Below are 22,028 nucleotides of genomic sequence, written 5' to 3' on the forward strand. Positions count from 1 at the left end.
ACATTTATGTGATAAAAATCAGGGAGAAATCCAAAATTTCCACCTCAGGAATATCCACTGAGACCCCTCTTTGTGGTGTTGGAAGTTTGAAACCATCCTGAAAGCTAAAATGGGGATGGAGTTTTACCGCTTCCCATCGTGCTGGGGAGGAGTTTTCTCTTAATTAGTCCTTTTTTCATCATCAAGTTGGAAAAATAAAGGAATTAAATGGTTTTTTTTCTGTGAGGAAAAGTGGAAATTAATTTGCCTAGGATTTCAAATAACACTGGAAATTCTTATGGAGCACAGGGTTTGGTTTGGGTTCTGCTAGGTTTTATTTTTCTGGAAAAACTAATGAAAATCTTCATGAATTAAGGATTTGTTTACTCCGTGGATTAACCAGACAGCTGAAAGTACATGAATTAGTCAGTTCTCATTTGGGTTTATTGCATATTATTTAATGATATGTCAGTTTTCTAATTTATACCAAAATAAAGCGTACATTAAAACTAGAGTAGGATAACTGAGTAAAGCTTTTGGAGGAAAATATCTGAAATTTGGTGTCACAAGATAGAAAATACAAAATCAGATTAATTTTGCTCTTTAAATATAATTAATTGTGGCAATTTCTGCAAAGAGATTTACAGCAAAATTTGTTACAGTCCTTATGGAGTGAAGGGTGGCAGCAGAAATTATAAAATAGAACAAGAAACTCTCATTTATTTGGATTCATAGAAACATGAGCTACTTTATCAAGAGAAAATGAGAATGAGGTACTTATCTAAAGGATCCTTGTAGGAGGCTCGGGTCCTTGGTCATTAGATTTTACGGAGATGTCGGAATTGTACAGCTGGGAATGGCCAAGCCATTCCCAATTCCCCGTTATTTCCCTGAGGGTTGCCGTGGCATCTTCTCCAGCCTGGTTTGAGATCTTTGGAAATGTGGAAAGCAGAGGTGTTGTCCTCCTAAGTGTCCCCTCCTTTTGTGGCTTCCCTGGATTTTGGGTGCCTTGTGCCAACGGGAATTCACGCGCGGGTAGGGAAATAAAAAATGGGATGAACTCTGGGTGAACTGCCAGGGGAAGGGAGCCCTTCCATGGCCTCATCCCTGTGTTTCCAGGGCTGGAAAAATGACACATGGTGTTTGTTAACTGCTCCATGCGTACGTTAAATTATTTGGGGGGAAACCACGGCATTACAGCGGGAATTGGGAAAACCGGGATTCGTTAATATCACGTAACTAAGGAGAGACAAGGAATGAAAACGGTGCAATCAGTGATGGGTCAAAACGCTCCTCAGAGGGGAAAAGGCTGAAATTTTGGCTGTGTTCACAACAATAAAGCCTCGTTTGCGCGAGGTGACGTTGGCGGGGCCGAGCAGAGCTAGCTCCGGGCGCGGCTGCGGCTCGGTGCCTAATCTAGCATGGCAAATGTGCGAGGTGATGTCCCAGAGGAACTGTCACAAATCCCGCCGGAGAGGCATCGGGAGAGCGGGGACACAATGGTGCAGATTGATGTCTGGCTTTATTAAAGCACAGTTTGGCGCAGGAGGGACAGACTCCCCCTTTCATGTCCCCCGTCAGCCTCTAATCAAAGAGTTTCTTATCAATACTTCTGGCGCAAAGATACTGAGTGCAGAATAGCAGGGAAATGGGGGGGGGAAAGAAAATATCTTTTGGAAGTGCCCTTTTCACCAATTAGATCTGGAGATGTCACTAGGCTGGGGTTTAATTTGGCCCAAGCACGCTTGGTTAATTGGGTAGAACTCATTTTTGTAATAATCAGGAGGGTTCGGAGCTTTGGTGCTCTGCTTTGGCCTCCCCCCAATTATTCCCTGTAACAGTCTCACAGCCAGAGCCAGAATCCTGCCTGTTGGAAAACGATGGGATTGTTTGGAGACCTATTTTCCCCATCATCCCAACGACCCTCCCTTCTCATTTTTTACTACTTGAAATATTTGTTACTGTAGCACAAGTAAAATGCTCCAGGAGTTTACCCAGGATGACCTTGGACTCGGGAGTTGTTCCTCTGATCCATTAAAAATACTGAGGATCCTCCTGCTCCCAAGGTTGTCCCAGTTTTCTTGACATAGTAAAAATTTAACCTTAAAATCTTATCCCATTCTATTTAAAATGCTACAAGCTGAAGCATGGACTAGAAAAATGTTTTCTTGATGGGTTTCATATCTTGGTTGCAGCTTAGATGATTTTCTAGCTCTTGTCATTAACATGGAATACATTCTCCTGGGTTTTTTTTTATTTCCCTTGTTTCTTTGGCATTGTTTTGGCAGCATTTTATTTGCTCACACTGCAATGGTCTTTCCCTTTTTCCCAGTAACTGGGATGCTCTTGCTTGATTTAAGTAGGAAAGATGGTTCAGGATTGCTGTTTCCACATGGAGCAAAATTTAATTTTGTGCGTTCCCCTTCCTCCTTTTGCCACAAGAGTTTCCTGAGGAGGAAGAAGGCAACGTGTGATCCACAGAAATCCCATCCCTGCCTTGGGAAGAGGAGCCCTTTCAGCTGCCCCACTGAACTCAAATATTTATTTAGGGAATAATTTAGCTGCTCTCCTCCCCTTGGCCACTGGAACTCAGCAACTGGGGGTTTTTGCTTCTTATTAGCAGGAAAATCCCAGGATTTCTGTGCTCACGCATGGTTTCCTTATCCTGTCTGCGTGGAGCCGGGCTGTCTGGGGGCTCTCCGTGCACTGAGGTCAGCCTGTGTGCTGAGGGGCTTCCAAAATTCCCAAACTGAGCAAAATCCTGATCCCCCACATCCCCCCAGACTTTCTGCCCATTTTGCTTTTCATGCAAAAACTGGGAATAAGTCTTGAAATGATTTGTTGGATCATCCATGTCCATTTTCCTGCTGGTTCAGAGGTGTTCATGGTCGCGGGTTTGAATATTCCATGTAATTTAAAGGAAGGAAAAGTGGTATCCCTGTGCCACATTCATGGAGTAAAATGGGAATGAATTATCTCTAACTTGGAATATTTCACCTGCTCAGAATTTGCAGAAATTATATTTTCTTATATCCTGGCTGAATTTTAAGTTCACTTTCCCCCCCTGTCATTAATGCCAAATATTAAGTGTCTTAGATATTCCAGTAAAATGTATTTATTCCATCCCTGTGTTTTTCTGAAGCCTAACTATCCTGAGGATAAATGGAAGTGACATTTTACCCTGAATCATTAAAAGATGGAAGGATTTAAGAAAAGTTTCACTGGTGGGACTGAAAATATGAGTGATTCAGGTTGAAAACAGAAGCCAAGTGCTGGCTGTAAAATAACCTTGGAATCACATCCTGTGAAAGATTAAATTGCATCCGAGAGAAGGCGGCGTGAGAGGGAACATATTGTCCCCCCCTTCACTTCCCCAGGTCCGGGGCTTTTAGCTCAATGAACTCCAGGCTTTGTAATTAGCAGCCAAGGCGATTAGATGGGCCACGTTCCTGGGAGTAATTAGTGCACTAATTGTGTTTGATTGTTTAATTACTCTTGCTCGCTGTAATTGAGGAGAGGCAGCAAACCCCTCTGCGAGAGCTCTGAGAGGTTCCTTGGATACAAGAGCTTTACCATGTCCCATTTTATGGGGAGGGGGATGCACATTTAACCATTCCTGGGGTGAAACTGCCAAGAAAATCCCCTAAATAGCACGTGGAAAAAAGCTGGATTTGGAGGCAATTCATAAAAATTCCAGGGTTTTCTTTCATAACCTTTTCACAAGTGTGGTGGGAACCAAAAGAAATAAATACAATAGACACAAAAAGGCTGAGCAGGATAAAGGGGAAGGGGGAAAAAGGCAATTAGAGCTGGAGAAGTTGCAAATAGTCCTTCAGATTGTTGTCTGGGATCCGGCACAGCTGCCAGATGGAAAACGTTCCATTGCCATTCCGATTTGTCTTTGGGCAGTGATGACACAGGCAGAGAGCTGGGCTCGGATTTGGAGGCTGGAGGGAGATGAAAACTAACCCAAATATTGTAAATTCTGTCATGAAAAGTCCAACCTGTAGCTTTGTGTGACCTGGAAGAAAGGCAGGAGAAAATCTGCAGAGTTATTTAGGAAAGTCATATTGGGATGTGCAGGAGGGAATTCCTGGAGGGAAGACTCTGCCTCCAGAACAGCTCTTCCAGCCTCGTCAGGCTGCTCAGAGTTCCCATGTCTTTGTTTCCCACTGAGGAATGATCACCCTAGGGCAGAGGAAGGATGGCCCAGCAGAACAGAAACAGCCTCGGTGGCTTCTCACAGATGGCACTGCCTGGCCATGCTGTGATTGCTGCTTTAGGCCTCAGGAAGCCTCCTGCCCACTGACAGGGAATTTTTCCTGGCTTTTGCTGGCTTATTTCATGCAAGGAAGAGTTGATTTGGGGAGCTCTGAGATGGAGGCCCTTCCAAGGGGAAGGATAACAGGAAATGTCAGGGTGAAATTAGTTGGAACCTTGTAGGAACTTGGAGGTGTGGCCCAGACAGCAAGGAGGAGATGAGGAGGAAGGTTGGGATGAGCTGTCAGCAGAATCATCAACCTCCTCCTGTGAGGGACAATCATCAGCCTCCCACCAACCAGGCAACTTCCCACTGCCCTAGAAATCCAAAGAGCAGGGAAATGCTCCATCTCCCCCTGGAGCGAGGTGGAAGGCCCTGAACGCCACAACCTGTGCCGTGCTTGTGTGAGGAGAGCCACAGAAATACCCATGAGTCAAGAATTCCTTCCTGCCTGGCATTGGCTGAGTGTTTGTACGGGAAGATTTGGTGTCTGACTCCCTTTTTTTATCCTTCCTGGAATGGTGTTTTTACTGCAAAGCTGCAGCTGGCCCAGCTCAGGGGTTTGATCGTGGTCAGCCAGCTGACCTGAGGAGGACAGGAGGGACAAAGCCATCCTTTAAAATAACTGTCCCCTCCATCAACACTTCTCCCCTAAACCCAGAGCCCTGATATCCGGCCTCCTCTCCGGGGAGGGTTGGGACCTTCCATTGTCCCCAGAGCCGGTGCCAGCGAGGCCGAGCTGTCCCCTCCCTAATGAGAGCTGACAAGTGGGCAACTGGGCTGCTGCTCAGGGCCTCCCATGTCATTTGCACCGTGGTGGGGCAAAGGCCAGGCCGGAGTAATGGGAGCTGTAGGAAAGGCATTTTGTGCTGTTCTTGTGAGCCAGCAAGGCCTCCTGATAAGGAAAGCCCCATATCTCTCCTGAGGAAGACACCAAGGTTGTCACCATTGTGAGAGGTGAAGAAGGAGAGAAAGTTAAAATATGCAGACTCCAGCTGGCTCACAGAGCGACCTGGATCCTTGTTCACCTACTGAGAACTTTGTTTGTCTCTAACCAATGGGCAGTGAATGTGTCTGTTAAGTAAATGTAAATATCTTGAAAAACTATAAAAGCAAACGTTGCTGTAACAAATCCCTCTCTCTTGCACCCTTCTGGTGGAGTCTTGGTACTTGGCGCTGTGTCACGCTCGGGGAACGGCCTTTCCACCTCCGAGATGCCACTGGAGCAGGGCAGAGGGAGTTAACAGGGATGGGATTTCTGTGTCAGCACCCAGGCCCTCTCACACACTGATTGCATGATCCAAATGATCCAAACCCAAATGTGGGACTTGTTCTTGGATTCTCTGCTGCTCACAGTGACCCCCAGATGTGTCAGAAATTCTCTTTTCCCAGCCCGGCACTCAAAGAAGGAGTCAGAGCTCTTCAGTTCTCAGTCTCAAGGTTGTTCATTGTTCCTTATCTATAAAATTCTTTCTCCTGTCCAGCTGAAGTCTGTTCAGCAAGACAGCCCAAGGCACTCTGCCTGCCCCAGGGTGGTGTTATCTTTTTATACTAAAAACTACCTGTACAATATTCACAATTACTGCCCAATGCCCATCACCTGTGTGAGACAGTGAGCTTCTACTCCAAACCAATCCCAAAGTGCCACCACCACAGCAGGAGATGGAGGCCAAGAAGAGGAAGGAGAAAGGCTGGACATGCCCAGATTCCTCCATCTTGCCCCCTGAACCCCCACTCTAAAAACCCCAAAATCCATGTGAGGAGCTGAGGGAATTCTGAGGGAAAAACTATCTGCCTGTGCCTCGTATCTGCTCTGCCAGCAGAGGTTTAGCCCTGGAGTAGGTGGTGCACCACCAATAATTCTTGAAAATCAAAGTTTTGTACAAAGTTTGGCTGTTTTAGCTGAAAGTCCTGGACTAAAAGGGGCTTGAATGAAAAACCCTTTATGCCTTTGGTGACGCGTTTTAGGGCTTATAGCATTCCTAAAGCGAATCCACCATTGCAGAAAATTAGGATTTTGGGAATCAACCAAATTTTTTGTCAAATGTTTGGAGACAGTACATTATATCTATATTAATATTGCCTTCCTTACATTTATTTTTACATGTAACACCAGAGAAATTGAGTGGGCTGAACATTAAATTAATATATAATTAATTGAATATTTAATATACAGTTTTTGGATGTTGAGTTTTAAAGTATTTAATATTACTTTAATGCAATAATATTTTTTGCCACTCCACTCTCTGTAATCGTCATTACCTTAAATGTCACCAAATATTTGCCCCCCATGAAACACAGAACTATGTGTACCCCATCTGTTCATACTCAAAATATTCATGGAATATTAAATATTGAGGTTTTTGGCACTGGGTATTTCCGTGTTTGTAGAAATTCCTGGTTTTACCATACCTGTGTGTATGGAATGAGCAGGTGGAATATGGTCAAGGTGACAATAATGCTGGCAGGTTCTTGCCACATGAGGGCTTCCCTAAATTACATGGTTTTAAATTTTGGCCCTGCTTGCCTTGCTCTGGACAATTTTCTAACCCAGAGGATTTTAAAATTGCAATTCTTTGCCTGTGATTAAACCTGTTTCAAACTGAAAATGGAGGTGGGGCAGTGAATTCTCTCCGTTCGTTCAGGGTTTCTTGCCGCTCATTAGGAGCTGGCAATTAAGGCCCTTGCAATTAGCAGAGGAAGGATGTGGGTGTTTTTAGGGAGCAGCTGGAGGGTTTCTGACACCGGCCACATTACCAAACTGATGGCTGAGTGCTGCCACAGAGCATTTGGAGAGGGGCCGGGTGAGCAGTTGGTCCCACAGAAGGGACACTGGGAAAACCAACGTCCCCAACTGCAAGGCTTTGATCAGTTCTGCAAAAACAAAAGAGTTTTGTGCTTCGGATGAGCAAACCCAACAAATTCCTGTCTCTCTGGGAGGAATTCCTGCCGTTATTTCAACCTTGCTGTGCTTTAACTTAAAATATCTCTATAATGGTTGGATTTGATGATATTGGAAGTCTTTTCCAACCTTGATTCCATGATTGTTTGTCCTTTATGTTGATAGCTTGTTAATTATTGATGAGAGTTGGAGTTGAGCTGTGATGAGCTCCTCTTTTTGGGATGTGAATCCTCATTTTTTGGTGCTGTAGATCAGTATCAAATCCTCATTTTTTGCTCCTGATGGTCTCACTGCAAACTGCTGATGTCTTAAAATGAAGAGTGGGGCTTGTGAAACCTTCCTGGTGTTATTTGGGGTAAAAAAAATAGTCCCAAATTCCAAATTCTGCCTCCAGATCCCACATGGACCCATTTCTTTCATCTTCCACGTGGTTGGGAGAGGTTTATTTCCTGTCTGCTTCTAATCAGGATTTCATTCTCCCCTGGCTGCGAGGAATCAATGGAGTAAATCCAAAATTCCCTCTTCATAAGGTTGAAGCAACAAAGTTTAAAACACCAGGCTGTGTGTTATCTTTTTTCCTCATATTTTTTATGGATTTCACCGTGTTTTAATAAAAAAGCTGTTTGTAGATAACAGCAGGGACAATGACAACCTTTGTGCTGCTGGTCCTGGGTGGATTTCTGCTGTGGGACAAACATTTGGAGGTGACATTCCCAACCCCGTCATATGTTTCCTGAAAAAAAAAAAATCAACAAAAAATAAAATTTATTAGATAATAACCACCACATATTCAGAGCTGCTTAGGAATTATCTGGGTGTTGCAGATCTTTTGGTTGATCAGGATGGAAAAACTCATCCCAGCCCTGTGTGTTCTGGGTGGATTCCAAAGGAAACCATCGGCTCCAGCCGGGCTCAGCAGCCACATCCTTTCAGGATTTTCCTGTCATGTTTGATTTTTGAGGCACTTTGATAATTTTTAAGGTTTTCTAATAATCTGAGCTGTGTATTTAAGGATTTTTTTTAGTCTTGTCTGCCCCTGAGCTGTGTATTTAATGATTTTTTAGTGTTGTCTGCCCCACAGCCTGGGGTTGGGATGGTCTCAGCAATGGTACCACAGTGGGTATTGGGTTCTGCTTTAATTAGTTCACATCAGTCAGGGACTTGGGAAAAATACACCAAATTATTTATTAATGGCATAATAAAGGGAATAAACCCCTTTGGAGCATGGATGAGGAAAATTCAATGGTGACTTTGTTTGTAGCTCTGAGATGGAGGCTTTTCCAAGAGAAAATGCCAAGATGAAATCAGTAGGAGCCTCACAGGATCATGGAGATGTGGCCCAGCCAGTGAGGAGGAGTCAGGAGGAAGGTGTAGATGAGGTGTCCTGTGGGACCAGCCAGCTTCCCACAGCACTGGAAATCCAGGGAGATCCTTTCTCCACCTTTTCCAACGACCTAAATGTGCTGTGTGGGACGCGGTTTTACAAATCAGAACCAACCCACTGACACTGACAGGAAAATCTGGAGAAATTTGGATCTAAAGAGAAAAAAATGTTGCTGTTTCCTCCTGAAAAGCAGCGTAGAACCAGATTAATGGGGTCCTTTTAACTCCATGTTATCCATTCCCTTTAACTCCATATTTTCCATTCCTTTTAACTCCATGTTATCCATTCCCTTTAACTCCATATTTTCCATTCCCTTTAACTCCATATTATCCATTCCTTTTAACTCCATATTATCCATTCCTTTTAACTCCATATTTTCTATTCCTTTCAGCCATGCTGTATCCTTGTCAATTTAGGTGTTTCACCTGTGAAAAGACCTCAGATAATTATGATTTTGGTGTTTATTGATGCCAAATTAACCAGAGGAGTTGGAGGCTCCGGGGTTGGGTTATGGGGAGAAGGTGGTGGCCAAGCCTTTCTGGGTTTTCTCTGCTCTTCCCTGCTCCAGCCAGAAAAGAGGGATTGGCCATGGGAATGGCTGCCCAGGGAGATGCTGGAGTCACCATCCCTGGAGGTTTGTAAGGACAGCCTGGATGTGGCCCTCAGTGCCATGGTTCAATATTTGGCTTCTGAGGAGGTGGCAGCACCTTGAGGAGGGATTGAAAGTGCCCCAGAAGTGCTGCCAGGAGAGCAATTAAGGAATTAGGCCTGGCTTGGTGAGATAAATTAGGACAGAGGCTGCTGTTGAGAGCAGGAGGTTCAGCACAGTGGTTTTGTTCCCTGTGGGGCTGTGGAACAGGAGCAGCTCTTTGCCTCGGCGGGACAAGGCCGTGTCTGTCACAGGTTGGAGCCAATGATCTCGGAGGTGTTTTCCAGCCCGGATAACTCTGGCATTCTGTGACTCTGCCCAGGTGGGGATCTCGGCCGCCGCATGAGCAGGTGCTGGCCGGGCCATGGCCTGGCCACCAAGGCTGCTCCTGCTGCTCCTGCTGCTGCTGCTGCCCGGCCGCGCTCCGGCCGCGCGGAGCCGCGACTTCACCGCCAAGGACATCGTCTACCTCCACCCCTCCAGTAAGTCACCTCCCCCTGACACCCTAAGTTGTTGTGAGGGTCCCCAGGACAAGGCCAGGGATGAGAATTGACCCCAAGTTCTCAGAAGGCTGGTTTATTATATTATGAAGTTATTCTATATTAAAAGAAGTTGTATACTAGAACTATACTAAAGGAAGAGAAAGGAGACATCAGAAGGTGTCACGGACATATTTTATGAAAAATCCTTCTGCTAGGACTTTTCCTCCTGAGAAGCTGAGAGGCCTCAGGAACAAAATGTAACCAATGGTTATCTGCTGCTGTGGGATGCAACAGGGGCATCTGTGATTGGTCTCATGCGGTTGTTTCTAATTAATGGCCAATCACACTCAGCTGGCTCGGACTCTCTGGTCAGTCACAAGATTTTATTACCATTCCATTCCTTTCTATTCCTTGCTTGCTTTGATGAAATCCATCCTTCTATTCTTTTAGTATAGTCTTAATATATAATTTTCTTCTAATATAATATATATCATAAAATAATAAATCAGCCTTCTGAAACTTGGAGTCAACATTCTCGTCTCTTCCCTTGTTGGGGTTGCTTGCAAATTCCACATTTGGTGAGCCCCAAGTGAGGAACATTGCCACAAGAAGGCTTGACAAGAATGAATAATAAAAACCCGTGACACACTCAGAGAGTCTGACACAGCTGTCTGTGATTGGATGTTGAATTAAAACAATTCACCTGCTGGGTAAACAATTCTCCAAATCACATTCCAGAGGAGCACAACGTGGAGAAGCTGAGGCCTCTCATCTTGCCGGGGGAGGAGGTGATGAGGAGGAGGGTGAAGATGTGTCCCTTGGGGCCGTCGAGGTTCAAAGCGCTGATAAATGTGACCGGTTCACCATTTGGCTTCTGAGGAGGTGGCAGCACCTTGAGGAGGGATTGAAAGTGCCCCAGAAGTGCTGCCAGGAGAGCAATTAAGGAATTAGGCCTGGCTTGGTGAGATAAATTAGGACAGAGGCTGCTGTTGAGAGCTGGAGGTGCAGCACAGTGGTTTTGTTCCCTGTGGGGCTGTGGAACAGGAGCAGCTCTTTGCCTCGGTGGGACAATCCCCAGAGTGTTTCAATCCACCTGATATGTTGTTATCAGCACTGATAAAGCCGCAGTGTTGATATGAGCTCTGATTCCAGGGCAATGAGCACTCCCAGCTCCCATTAGCTCCCTTTGAAGTCAGCCCTGGGCACTTTGGCTGGGTAAACACAGCTGGAACGAGTCCACAGCGACCTAAATGTGCTGTGGGGGTCGGGGTTTTACAAATCAGGACCAACCCGCTGGCACTGACAGGAAAATCTGGAGAAATTTGGGTCTAAAGAGAAAAAATGTTGCTGTTTTCTCCAAAAAAGCAGCATGGAACCAGATTGACGGGGTTATTTTAACTCCATTATCATTCCTATTAATTCCATATTTTGCATTCCTTTCAGCTACACCGTATCCTCTTGGATTTAAGTGTTTCTCCCAAAAAGCAGTGTAGAACCAGTTTAATGGGGTCATTTTAACTCCATTTTCCATTCCTTTTTAACTCCATATTTTGCGTTCTTTTCAGCCACACCGTATCCTCACGGATTCAAGTGTTTCACCTGCGAAAAGGCCTCGGATAATTACGAGTGCAACCGCTGGGCTCCGGATGTTTACTGCCCCCGAGGTAACCAGCCCCATCCCAACCCAACGGAGCCCGCTAATTCCCAGAACTTGGGATTCTGGGGTTCTTCCACTAAGCTTTTCTGTCTCCTTGCAGTGGATGGGGTTGAGGACTCAGAGCTATTCCCTGTTTTCCTCTGGCTCAGCTGGAGGATTCAATCAGGCTGGTGTTGCTTTCCCAAAATTCCAGACTGGTTTGGCTGGGAAGGGACCTTAGAGCTCATCCCATTCCATGGGCGTGGACACTTCCATGATCCCAGGGTGCTTCGAGCATCCAACCTGGCCTTGGGCACTTCCAAGGCCTTGGGCACTTCCAATCCAGCATTTCCTTCCTATTTCTCCTGCTGGTTGAATCTCAGGAATCCAGGAGCCTGTCTGAGAATTCCATCCCAGCCCCTCCTCACCCTCACAGGGAAGGATTTTTTTAAGAGTTTTATTTCTCTTAATGGTGAATACAGAGCCAATTTCTGGCTGTGTTCACCTCCCTCCCCTATGGCACAAATCCACATTCAGGGCAGCCACAGCTGGAATTTTGGTATTTTATTTGATCCCATAAATCCCCTTGGAGTCTGAAATTGGGAACAGCTCTTTAAAAACCCTTTAATAAAACACTCAAATATCAGATCTGAGCTGCCCAGATCTCCCCTTCCTTCACCAGTTCTCTTCTGAGACAGAGAAACAAAAACATCAAAAAATATTGAGATTATCCGCAGCCCCTGCGAATCCCATTTAGCTGGGTTGTTTTGGGATTTTGCCTTTGGGAAATGTTTATTTTGGAAGGAGATGACCCTGCTGTGTTTGCAGCCTGTGTCAGGCTCGTTATCAGCCCAGAATTTGCTTCCTTTGAGCTCAAATCAGCAGCAATAAAACCCCCCAGGCTGGCTGGCATGGCACCAGACCAGTATTCCCAGATAAATCCTTGTTTGGACAGGAGAAAGGGGCAATAGGGAACTGGGCATGTAAACATTTCTATGTTTTTTTAGGGACAAGGTGCTGCTTCAGACAGCACATGATATACAATAAAGACATCAAAATTTGGTATTTTTTTAAAGATCCCATGATTGGAAAAAAATCCAGCATTTCTTTCCTATTTCTCCTGCTGGAGGACTCTCAGAGAAAGGGAATTAGGCAGATAAATATTTCTCATTTTTTAGGGACAAGGTACTGCTTCAGCCAGCACATGATATACAATAAATACATCAAAAATGGTATCTTTTGAAAAATTCCCTGATTTGATAAAAATCCAGGTCTTCTTTTCTATTTCTCATGCTGGTGGAATCTCAGAGAAAGGGAACTGGGCAGATAAAGACATTTCCATGTTTTTAGGGACAAGGTACTGCTTCAGCCAGCACATGATCTACAAGAAATACATCAAAAATTGGTATTTTTGAAAACATTCCACCATTTGATAAAAAGATAAGATTTATTTCCTATTCCTCCTGCTGGAATTGGGCAGCTAAAGACTTTTCCATGTTTTTTTTTAGGGACAAGGTACTGCTTCAGCCAGCACATGATGAGGGCCAGCGGGGAGAGCGTGTCTGTCACCAAGCGCTGCGTGGCCCTGGAGGAGTGTCTGAGCACGGGCTGCACCTACATCAGGCACGAGGAGTACAAGGTGGGAGAAACAGAGAAAAATTATAGAATTAGGGGTTGTTTTGTAAATATAGCATGTGCAGATATTGGTAAAAATGAAAATATAATATAATGTAATGTAATATAATGTAATGTAATATAATGTAACATAACATAACATATAACATAACATAATATAATATAATATAATATAATATAATATAATATAATATAATATAATATAATATAATATAATATAATATAATATAATATAATATAATATAATATAATATAATATAATATAATATAATATAATATAACATAACATAACATAACATAACATAACATAACATAACATAATATAATATAATATAATATTTATTACACTATTATATACTACATATTATATATAGTAGATGTTGTAAATATTATCATTATATAACATTCAGTAAAATATTTTCATTTTCTATGTGTATAATATAATACAATATATATTATTATATATAATTGTATATGTATAATATATAATAGTATAATATATTATATATGTATAATATATACTGTATATAATATATGTACAATGTATATATAATGTATAAATTATATATACATATTCTATATCTAATATATACCGTATATTGTAATATTTTAGATATAATATAGTCTATAATAATATACCATATATATTTGATATATTAGCATGTAATATATAATGTGTGCTGTATATATTATGTAATATATATGATATATTCCTAATAGAGACAATATATTAGATATAATATAATATAATAGCAAATATAGAAATATAGGATAATATAGAAGACAATATATAATAAGATATATATTATATATGAAATATATAATAATGTTATCTAAAATATATAATAGATAGAAACATTATATAAAAGATATAGTATATAAAATACAATAGATATAGTATGTAATTTGTATTGTACATTATATATAATATACAATATATTTACATATATACAAAATATTGTGAATACAATATGTAACAATATATAATAATATACAATACATGATATATAGTATATAATGTACATGGTAAATATATACAATATATTCTCTCTATGTTAAATATATTTTATACATATAATAAATTTATATGTAATATATAAAAGGAATTATCTATATATTGAAATACATATACAATATACTATATAATACCCTTATATATCCTTAATATATCAATATAATATATCTATATATCAATAAATACGGCCTATTAGATGTAATATAAAAAACAATATACAACTATATTTAATAACACATAATATATTTCATATGTTATATATCATATCATGTTACATTTTAATATTATATATAATATCTACTATATACAATATGTACAGTGTATATATAATGCTTAAATTATATATATATAGTATATAATAAATTTTGTATATTATATAAAGTATGTATTATATAATACGTATATTAGGTATATATACGTATATATAATATTTATCCATCATATATATAATATTATTGATAGAAATTACAATTTATGGAGTAATTGGAGTGCCAGAAGTCTGGCTGGGTTAATGGGTAAATTCAGCATCGGCTGAAATCGAAATTCCTTTGGGAATGATTAAAAAGGGAGGGGGGGAAAGGGAAAGAAAAATAAGGGAGAAAATCATGTTCTCTTCCAATTAAAGAGTGGAAGGAGAGGGGAAAAAAAGGAGAGATAAATCCCAGGGAGCTCCTTTGCTAATGTACCGTTGTTTTCCCTTCATTTTCCCGCCTGGAATCCCCCGTTCCCCGTCCGTCTGTCCGCGCAGGTGTGCACGTCGTGCTGCGAGGGCAGCATCTGTAACCTGCCGCTGCCGCGGAACGCCTCGGACGCCGTGTTCGCCACGCTGGCCCCGCTCAGCGCCGCCGCGGGCCCGGCCCCGCTCGGCCCCGCCGCGCTCGGGCTGGCGCTGCTGGCACAGCGCTGCCTCACGGCCGCGGGACGCTGACCGCCACAGGAACAGAGACAGCGACAGCGACAGCCACGGGGATCTGACAGAGACCGGACAGAGACCCGGCAGTGACGGCGACAGGGACCGCGACAGGGACAGCGACAGCCACAGGGACCGGACAGAGACCCGGCGGTGACTGCGACAGGGACTGCGACAGAGACAACGAGAGCTTCCGCCACAGAGACCGGACAGTGACCGCGACAGGGACAGAGACCGCGACAGCGACCACGACAGAGACAGCGAGAGTGACAGAGACCGGACAGCGAGAGAGAGACGGTAGCAGCAACGGGACAGCGACTGGGACAGGGACAGGGACCGGACAGGGACAGGGACCGCGACAGGACAGGGACAGGAACAGAGACAGAGACCGGACAGTGACAGGGACAGTGACAGAGACAGCGAGAGCGACGGGACAGTGACGATGACAACCGCAGTGACAACGACAGTGATACAGACGGTGAAGAACAAAGACAGTGACAATGACAGTGACAGAGACTGCGACAGGATAGGGACGGTAACAACGACAGCGACAGTGACCGCGACAGTGACAGAGACAGCGAGAGCGACGCGACAGCGACCGCGACAGGACGGGGATGGTGTTAGGGACTGTAACAATGACAACGACAGCGACAAGACGGTGATGGTGACAACGACAGGGCAGGGACGGGACAGTGGAGACAGTGACAGGGACGGTGATAGGGACGGTAACAATGACAACGGCAGGACAGTGACGGTGACAACCACAGTGACAACTACAGGACAAGGATGGGACAGTGATGGTGACAACGACAGTGACAGGGACAGGGATGGTGACAGTGCCAAGGAGAGGACAGCGACAGGACGGTGACAAGACAGGGATGGCGACAGCACAGTGACAGCGCCACGCTGGCCCAGCGGAGCCAGCCCGAACTCCCGCCCGGTTCTGGCTGATCCCGGCTTTGGGACCGCGCTTAGGAGCGGAATTCCCGCTCTGTCCCCGCTCGCTGCAGGAACTCTGGGGACAATCCCGGGACCATTCTGGAAACACCTCTGAGGCTGGAAAGGCACCAAGCCCGGCCTAACCTGGGTAAAGCCCGGCCTAACCTGGGTAAAGCCCGGCTTATCCCGGCCAAGAACTGGCACTGAAGCGTTCTGTGTCCGTGTTCCCTCGGGAACAGCCCGCTGCCATTCCCAGCTCATTAACCCCCGGCTCATTAACACGCGGTAATTAACACAGGATGGGGCTGCAGCGTTCCCGCAGCTCCCGCTCCTCTGGGATGGGCAGCGAGGAAGCAAAGGAGGAGATCCCATCACCCGGAAAACAGCTGGAATTCCTAAATTCTGCCAGAGAAATGCCTAAAAATCTACATTTCCAGGGGAAAACTACTGGAATTCCCAAGCTCCACCAGATAAATCCCTACAAATTTGTGTTTCCAGGGGAAAACTGCTGGAATTCCTAAATTCCACCAGATAAATCCCTAAAAATCTGTGTTTCCAGGGGAAAACTGCTGGAATTCCTAAATTCCACCAGAGAAGTCCCTAAAAGTCCTCATTTCCAGTGGAACACCGCTGGAATTCCCAAATTCAACCAGAGAAATCCATAAAAATCCTCATTTCCATCAGGAAACCACTGGAATTTCCAAACCCTAACAGAAAAGTCCATTAAAATCCTCATTTCCAGTGGCACATCGCTGGAATTCCTAAATTCAACCAGAGAAATCCATAAAAATCCACATTTCCAGCAGAAAACAGCTGGAATTCCCACATTCAACCAGAGAAATCCCTAAAATCTGCATTTCCAGTGGAAAACTGATGGAACTCCCAAACTCCAGCAGAAAAATTCCTAAAAAATTCTAATTTCCAGCAGAAAACTGCTGTAATTTCCAACCCCCATCAGAAAAATCCCTAAAAATCCGCATTTCCAGCAGAAAACTACTGGAATTCCTAAACTCCAGCAGAGAAATCCCTAAAAATCCTCTTTTCCAGCAGGAAATCGCAGGATTTTCACCACAGAAATTCCTAAAAATCTTCTTTTCCATTGGAACACCACTGGAATTCCCAAATTCAACCAGAGAAATCCCTAAAAAATTCTAATTTCCAGTGGAAAACTGCTGGAACTTCCAACCCCCACCAGAGAAATCCCTAAAATATCTTCATTTCCAGCAGAAAACCCCTGGAATTCCACCAGAAAAATCCTTGTAAATTCTCACGTCCAGCCAAAACCTGCTGGAATTCCCAAAATCCACCAGAGAAATCCCCAAAAAAATCCTAATTTCCAGCAGAAAATAGCTGGAATTCCACCAGAGAAATCCCCAAAATTCCTCATTTCCATTCACACCCCTCAGCGGGAGGATGAGGAGCTGCTGCTCCCCCACTCGTTCAGGGGGAATATTTCCAATATTTTCCCGTTTTAACCCCAAAGCCCAGAACCTGAGAGAGAGGAAATTGATCCCAGGCATCTCCTGGGATTTTTATTCCATGGGATTTTTATTCCATGAGATTTTTATTCCATGGGATTTTTATTCCATGAGATTTTTATTCCATGGGACTTTTATTCCATGGGATTTTTATTCCATGGGATTTTTATTCCATGAGATTTTTATTCCATGGGATTTTTATTCCATGGGATTTTTATTCCATGGGTTCTGGGCTGTTTGGGTGACCCGTGGTGCTCGTTTTGCTGGGAAATCACGGATGCAATATTTATTTTTGGAGGTCAAGGAGGGTTTGGAAATGCTGGAAAAGAATTCCAAAATCTGCTGATCTTGCCAGGAAACAGGGATGGTTTGCAAGTCAGCGAGCCTGTAATATAGAAATGATCAAAAAGAAATGATCGAAAATAGATATGAATATAAATATATATATTAAAAATTGTTTACGTCACTTTTATAAAAGAACCAACTTTGTATTGCAAAGTCAGTAATAAAAGCAGGGTGTCATGGACTTGCTTTAAACTGTTTTTTAATTATTTTTTTTTAAAGAATCATTAATTATTCTTTCAGGAGCGAATTTTTTCCTACTCCTGCTCCAAGGTAACTTGAGCTCTATCAAATTCTGGTGTTTTTAAGGCTCAAAATGCTTTTATTGGGGGGGATTACAGGGAAATGCAGATTGCTGGAGAATCCATGTGGGATATTCTGGGAAATCAGGAATCTGCTGATGGAAGGGGCTCTCCTGAATTTTGTGGCCTTGGGGTTGAATTTCCAGGGAGATTTCTTGGAGGTTCAGGAGCAGCTCTTGCTCTTAATTAAATTAATTTAATTTAATTTAATTAATTTCATTTAATTCCAGGGATTTCTCCAGGCAAGGAAAAGCTCAGTGTGTTTTACAGGGGATGTTATTTTTAAAAAAATAAAAATATATTTTATATATGAATTATAGATGTACATCTTTATAAAAATCGACCTTCACTGCTGTTTGTTTTGAATGATTTTTAATATAAAATCAACTTTTTTTTTGGTCTCACCCCCAGCCAAACTTGGAATTTTGCTGTCCTTTCACCCATCTCTGCTTTTAAGAGTTTTAATCTCTTTTTCTATGCAAATTCCACCTGGAGATTCCCAAAAAATTCCAAGTCTGTCCCTCCTCTGGCATCTCCCTGGATTTTCCTTTTAGGAAAAATGAAATTAAAGCCTCTGAACCCCTCCCCTGCAGCAATTTGGGGTTCCCTGAGCTCCTGGGGGGTTCCAGACCCCACCAATGCTGAGCTGCACCGTATTTATTTCATGGGGACCTTGCTTTGAAATGTTTAATTGTTTTTAACAGGTGTAAATTGTTGTACATTTGTATAAATAAAAGGGTTCCATTTAAATAAATCACTGTGAGGTGTCTGACAAAATTCCAGCCGTGGAATTCAAGGGAACACAAGGAAAAAAAAAAAACAGGGCAGGATAAATGGGACAAAATGATGGAAAATGTGGAATTTTACCAGAACAGAGAGGGAAAACAGAATCCAGGAATTCCAAAATATACAGGAATTGTGTCCATTATAAAAAAATTTATACCAAATTGTCCAAAGCAGAGAGGAAAAACAGAATCCAGGGATCCCAAAATTAACAGGAATTCCTCAGATCTGTGTCCAGTATAAAAAAAAATATACCAAAATTTACCAATACCAGTTTATACAATGTAATAAATGATAATTGTTATTTTAATAATAAAATAATTTATACAATTTATACCTGGAGCTCTACAGGAGGAAAACATGGGAATATTCATTATTTACAGGGGGAATTTAAATAAAATTCCCTGAACACAGCTGATTTTGGAGATTTTTGGCTACTGGGACATAAAGGGGACAGGGACCAGTCAGGGGTTGCTGTGGGTGAGCTCCATAAATAATAAATAAGAGGAATTAATAATCAATATAATAACAGGAGTTAATAAATAACAGGATGGAGTTAAATCCCTGCATTTCTTGGATTTCTGCTCATATCCCTGCCTGTAAGGATAATTCATGTTTTGTCCCTAAATTCTGAATTTTCCTGATTTTCTCTCTCCCCTCAGTCCCTAGTTTCCTTTTCCACCCATCCCTCCCTCCTGCACCCCCTCTCACCTCAGGATTTCTCAAAATTCCTGGGATTTTTTGTATTTATGGATTTTAAACACAGGGAGCAAAGATCAGAGGGCAAAACAAAATGAGGAAGAAATGGAATTTCTGCAATTTCTGCAGGTCACCAAAGCAATCCTAAATAAATGCACTGCAGCACTTCATTCTGCTGTAATTAATAAATTAATTAATTAATTTCTTGCTTCAAGGCGGTTCAACTCCAAGTTTTTTGGGGATAAGACACAAAACCTGTGGGAAATCCCTTTTTTCTATTCCTGCTCTATCAAATTTTGGTATTTTTAAGACTCAAAATGCATATATATATATATACACATACATATATATACATATATACACATATAAAATACATAAATAAATATAAATATAAATATAAATAAATATTAATTTAAATATATTTTTATACATAATATACATATTTATAGATAAGGTTTATATATAATATACATATATATAATATACATATATATTATTATATGTGTATATATTATAATATACATATTATTTATAATATACATATGTATATATTATATTATATTATATTATATTATATTATATTATATTATATTATTTATATTATTTATATTATATTATATTATATTATATTATATTATATTATATTATATTATATATTTTTATATTATTATCTATATATTATATAATATATATATATATAAATTATATATTATATATGTTTTTAATAATATATTTTTAATATAAGACATATAAGGGGTTTTTTATATTTACATATATAAGATATCTTTTCTATTTTTATATATTATATATAAATCCTCAACAGAGGATTAATTTCATATTGCTCAGACAGGCTTGATTTCCCCCCACTTCATTTCTAAAATACAGGATTTCAGAAATCTTTTTATCTATATTTGTATATTTTAGACATACATATTTTATATATTTGTATATATATATATAACAGAAAAATTTACATATATGAGATTTTTCTACAGATATGAGATTTACAGAGATATATTTATATATATATAGATACATATTTTAATATATATGTTTTTATATCTAAAGGGGATTTTATACATCTGAGATTTATAGAGATATACTTTTATATATAGATATACATTTTATATATTTATATGTACTTCTATATATAAAGGAGTTTTTAATATATGTGAGATTTATAGATACTTTTATATATAGAGATGTATTTTTATTTATTTACTTTTGATAATATAAATATGTATTTTTACATATTTATACTTTTATATATACAAAGGAGATTTTTTTAATATAAGAGATTTATAGATATCTGTACTTTCATAAATATATTAATATATTTCTATGTAAGAAATATTGGCTATTTTTTATATTTACATTGTCCAGTCCCAGGCATACTGAGATCAGTTTTCCCATTTTCATCAGTGCAGCAGGAAAATCCGAGAGTTGTCTTGGATCCCAAAAATCCTCCCAGGAATAAAAATTGCATTTCCAGTCCCTAATTATTCCCAATTATTTGAGCATCAACCACTGCACACTGATTTTTCCAAACATTTTTTCACATTTATTCTGCAGGACTTTTACTCCTTCCACCTGGCAGAATGGAGAGTATTAATTTGATTTAAATCTCAGTTTATTTGTTCTCTCCCAAGTTAAGCACACCTTAATAAAAATATATAAATATGTAAATATTTATGTGGAAATCAATATGTATATTTAATATGTATTATATATAAATATAATATTTATATATAAAAATATACACTGGAAATCCTGACAGGAGCACATCAGGAATAAAGCAGTGAACAAGGGGCTGAGAAGAAAATCCTCCAGATCCATCCCAGAATATTTCCCCTGCTGTTAATTAGCTAAGTAAATTAAAGATAATTAGCTGTCAGTGTAGTAACTCAACATCAACAATCCTCTTTCCACTGGCTGAAAACTTTTTTGGGATTTGCTACTTTAATTTGTATTACTATTACTATTATTGCTATTATTATTGGTTTTATTTTATTATTATTATTATTTTATTGTAGTTTATTTTATTTTGTGTTCCTGAAATTTGATTTTATAGAAGAAATTTCAGTCTGGCTCTTGTGATGGGAGGAAAACCCAACAGGAACAGCTCCAGCTATTTTTGGGGATTAATGAGAAAATTCTAATTAGGAAAATAGCAGGAATTGGAGCTCCCCTCCAATCCTGACATAAAACATTGATATTCATTAATATGAATATTAGGAACGTTATTGTTCATTAATATGAATATTAGGAACATTAATGTTCATTAATATATTAGGAACATTAATGCTCATAATATGACTATTATGAATATTCATGTTCATGAGGTCAAGGCAAAATTCCCAATATTCCAGTGAGATTTCTGCCTCAGGAAAAGCCACTGGAAAATGGCTTTTATTTGTCTTTTACAGGACAAAACTTAAAGAACTTGAAGTCAAAAATGAACATCCCAATCTTAACTGGAATTACAGGAAGCCAGCTGAAGATACAACATCAAATCTTCAAGATATTTACAATTTATGTCAAGAATTCGATAATTTTTCCAATATTTATCCAAGAAAATTCCCCCAAGTGTCCAGTGAGAGCCCTGTGACGTGGATTTTGCAAACAGACACAA

At 40.7% G+C, this 22,028-nt stretch overlaps 1 protein-coding gene across 2 annotated transcripts in view; it reads left to right on the forward strand.

Annotated features, from left to right (window-relative positions):
- LOC131085796 (ly6/PLAUR domain-containing protein 6-like) overlaps positions 1-14,871 on the forward strand; it is a 31,097-nt gene extending 16,226 nt beyond the window's left edge. For both annotated transcript variants that reach the window (XM_058028276.1, XM_058028277.1), the window contains exons 2-5: positions 9,498-9,657; positions 11,223-11,321; positions 12,802-12,932; positions 14,692-14,871. In XM_058028276.1, coding sequence (XP_057884259.1) covers positions 9,540-9,657; positions 11,223-11,321; positions 12,802-12,932; positions 14,692-14,871 — 528 coding nt within the window. In that variant the 5' untranslated portion in view covers positions 9,498-9,539. The remainder of the gene's footprint in view (positions 1-9,497; positions 9,658-11,222; positions 11,322-12,801; positions 12,933-14,691) is intronic.
- The last annotated feature ends 7,157 nt before the right edge of the window (positions 14,872-22,028 follow it).

Source organism: Melospiza georgiana, chromosome 7, assembly GCF_028018845.1.
Source record: "Melospiza georgiana isolate bMelGeo1 chromosome 7, bMelGeo1.pri, whole genome shotgun sequence".
NCBI lineage: Eukaryota > Metazoa > Chordata > Aves > Passeriformes > Passerellidae > Melospiza > Melospiza georgiana.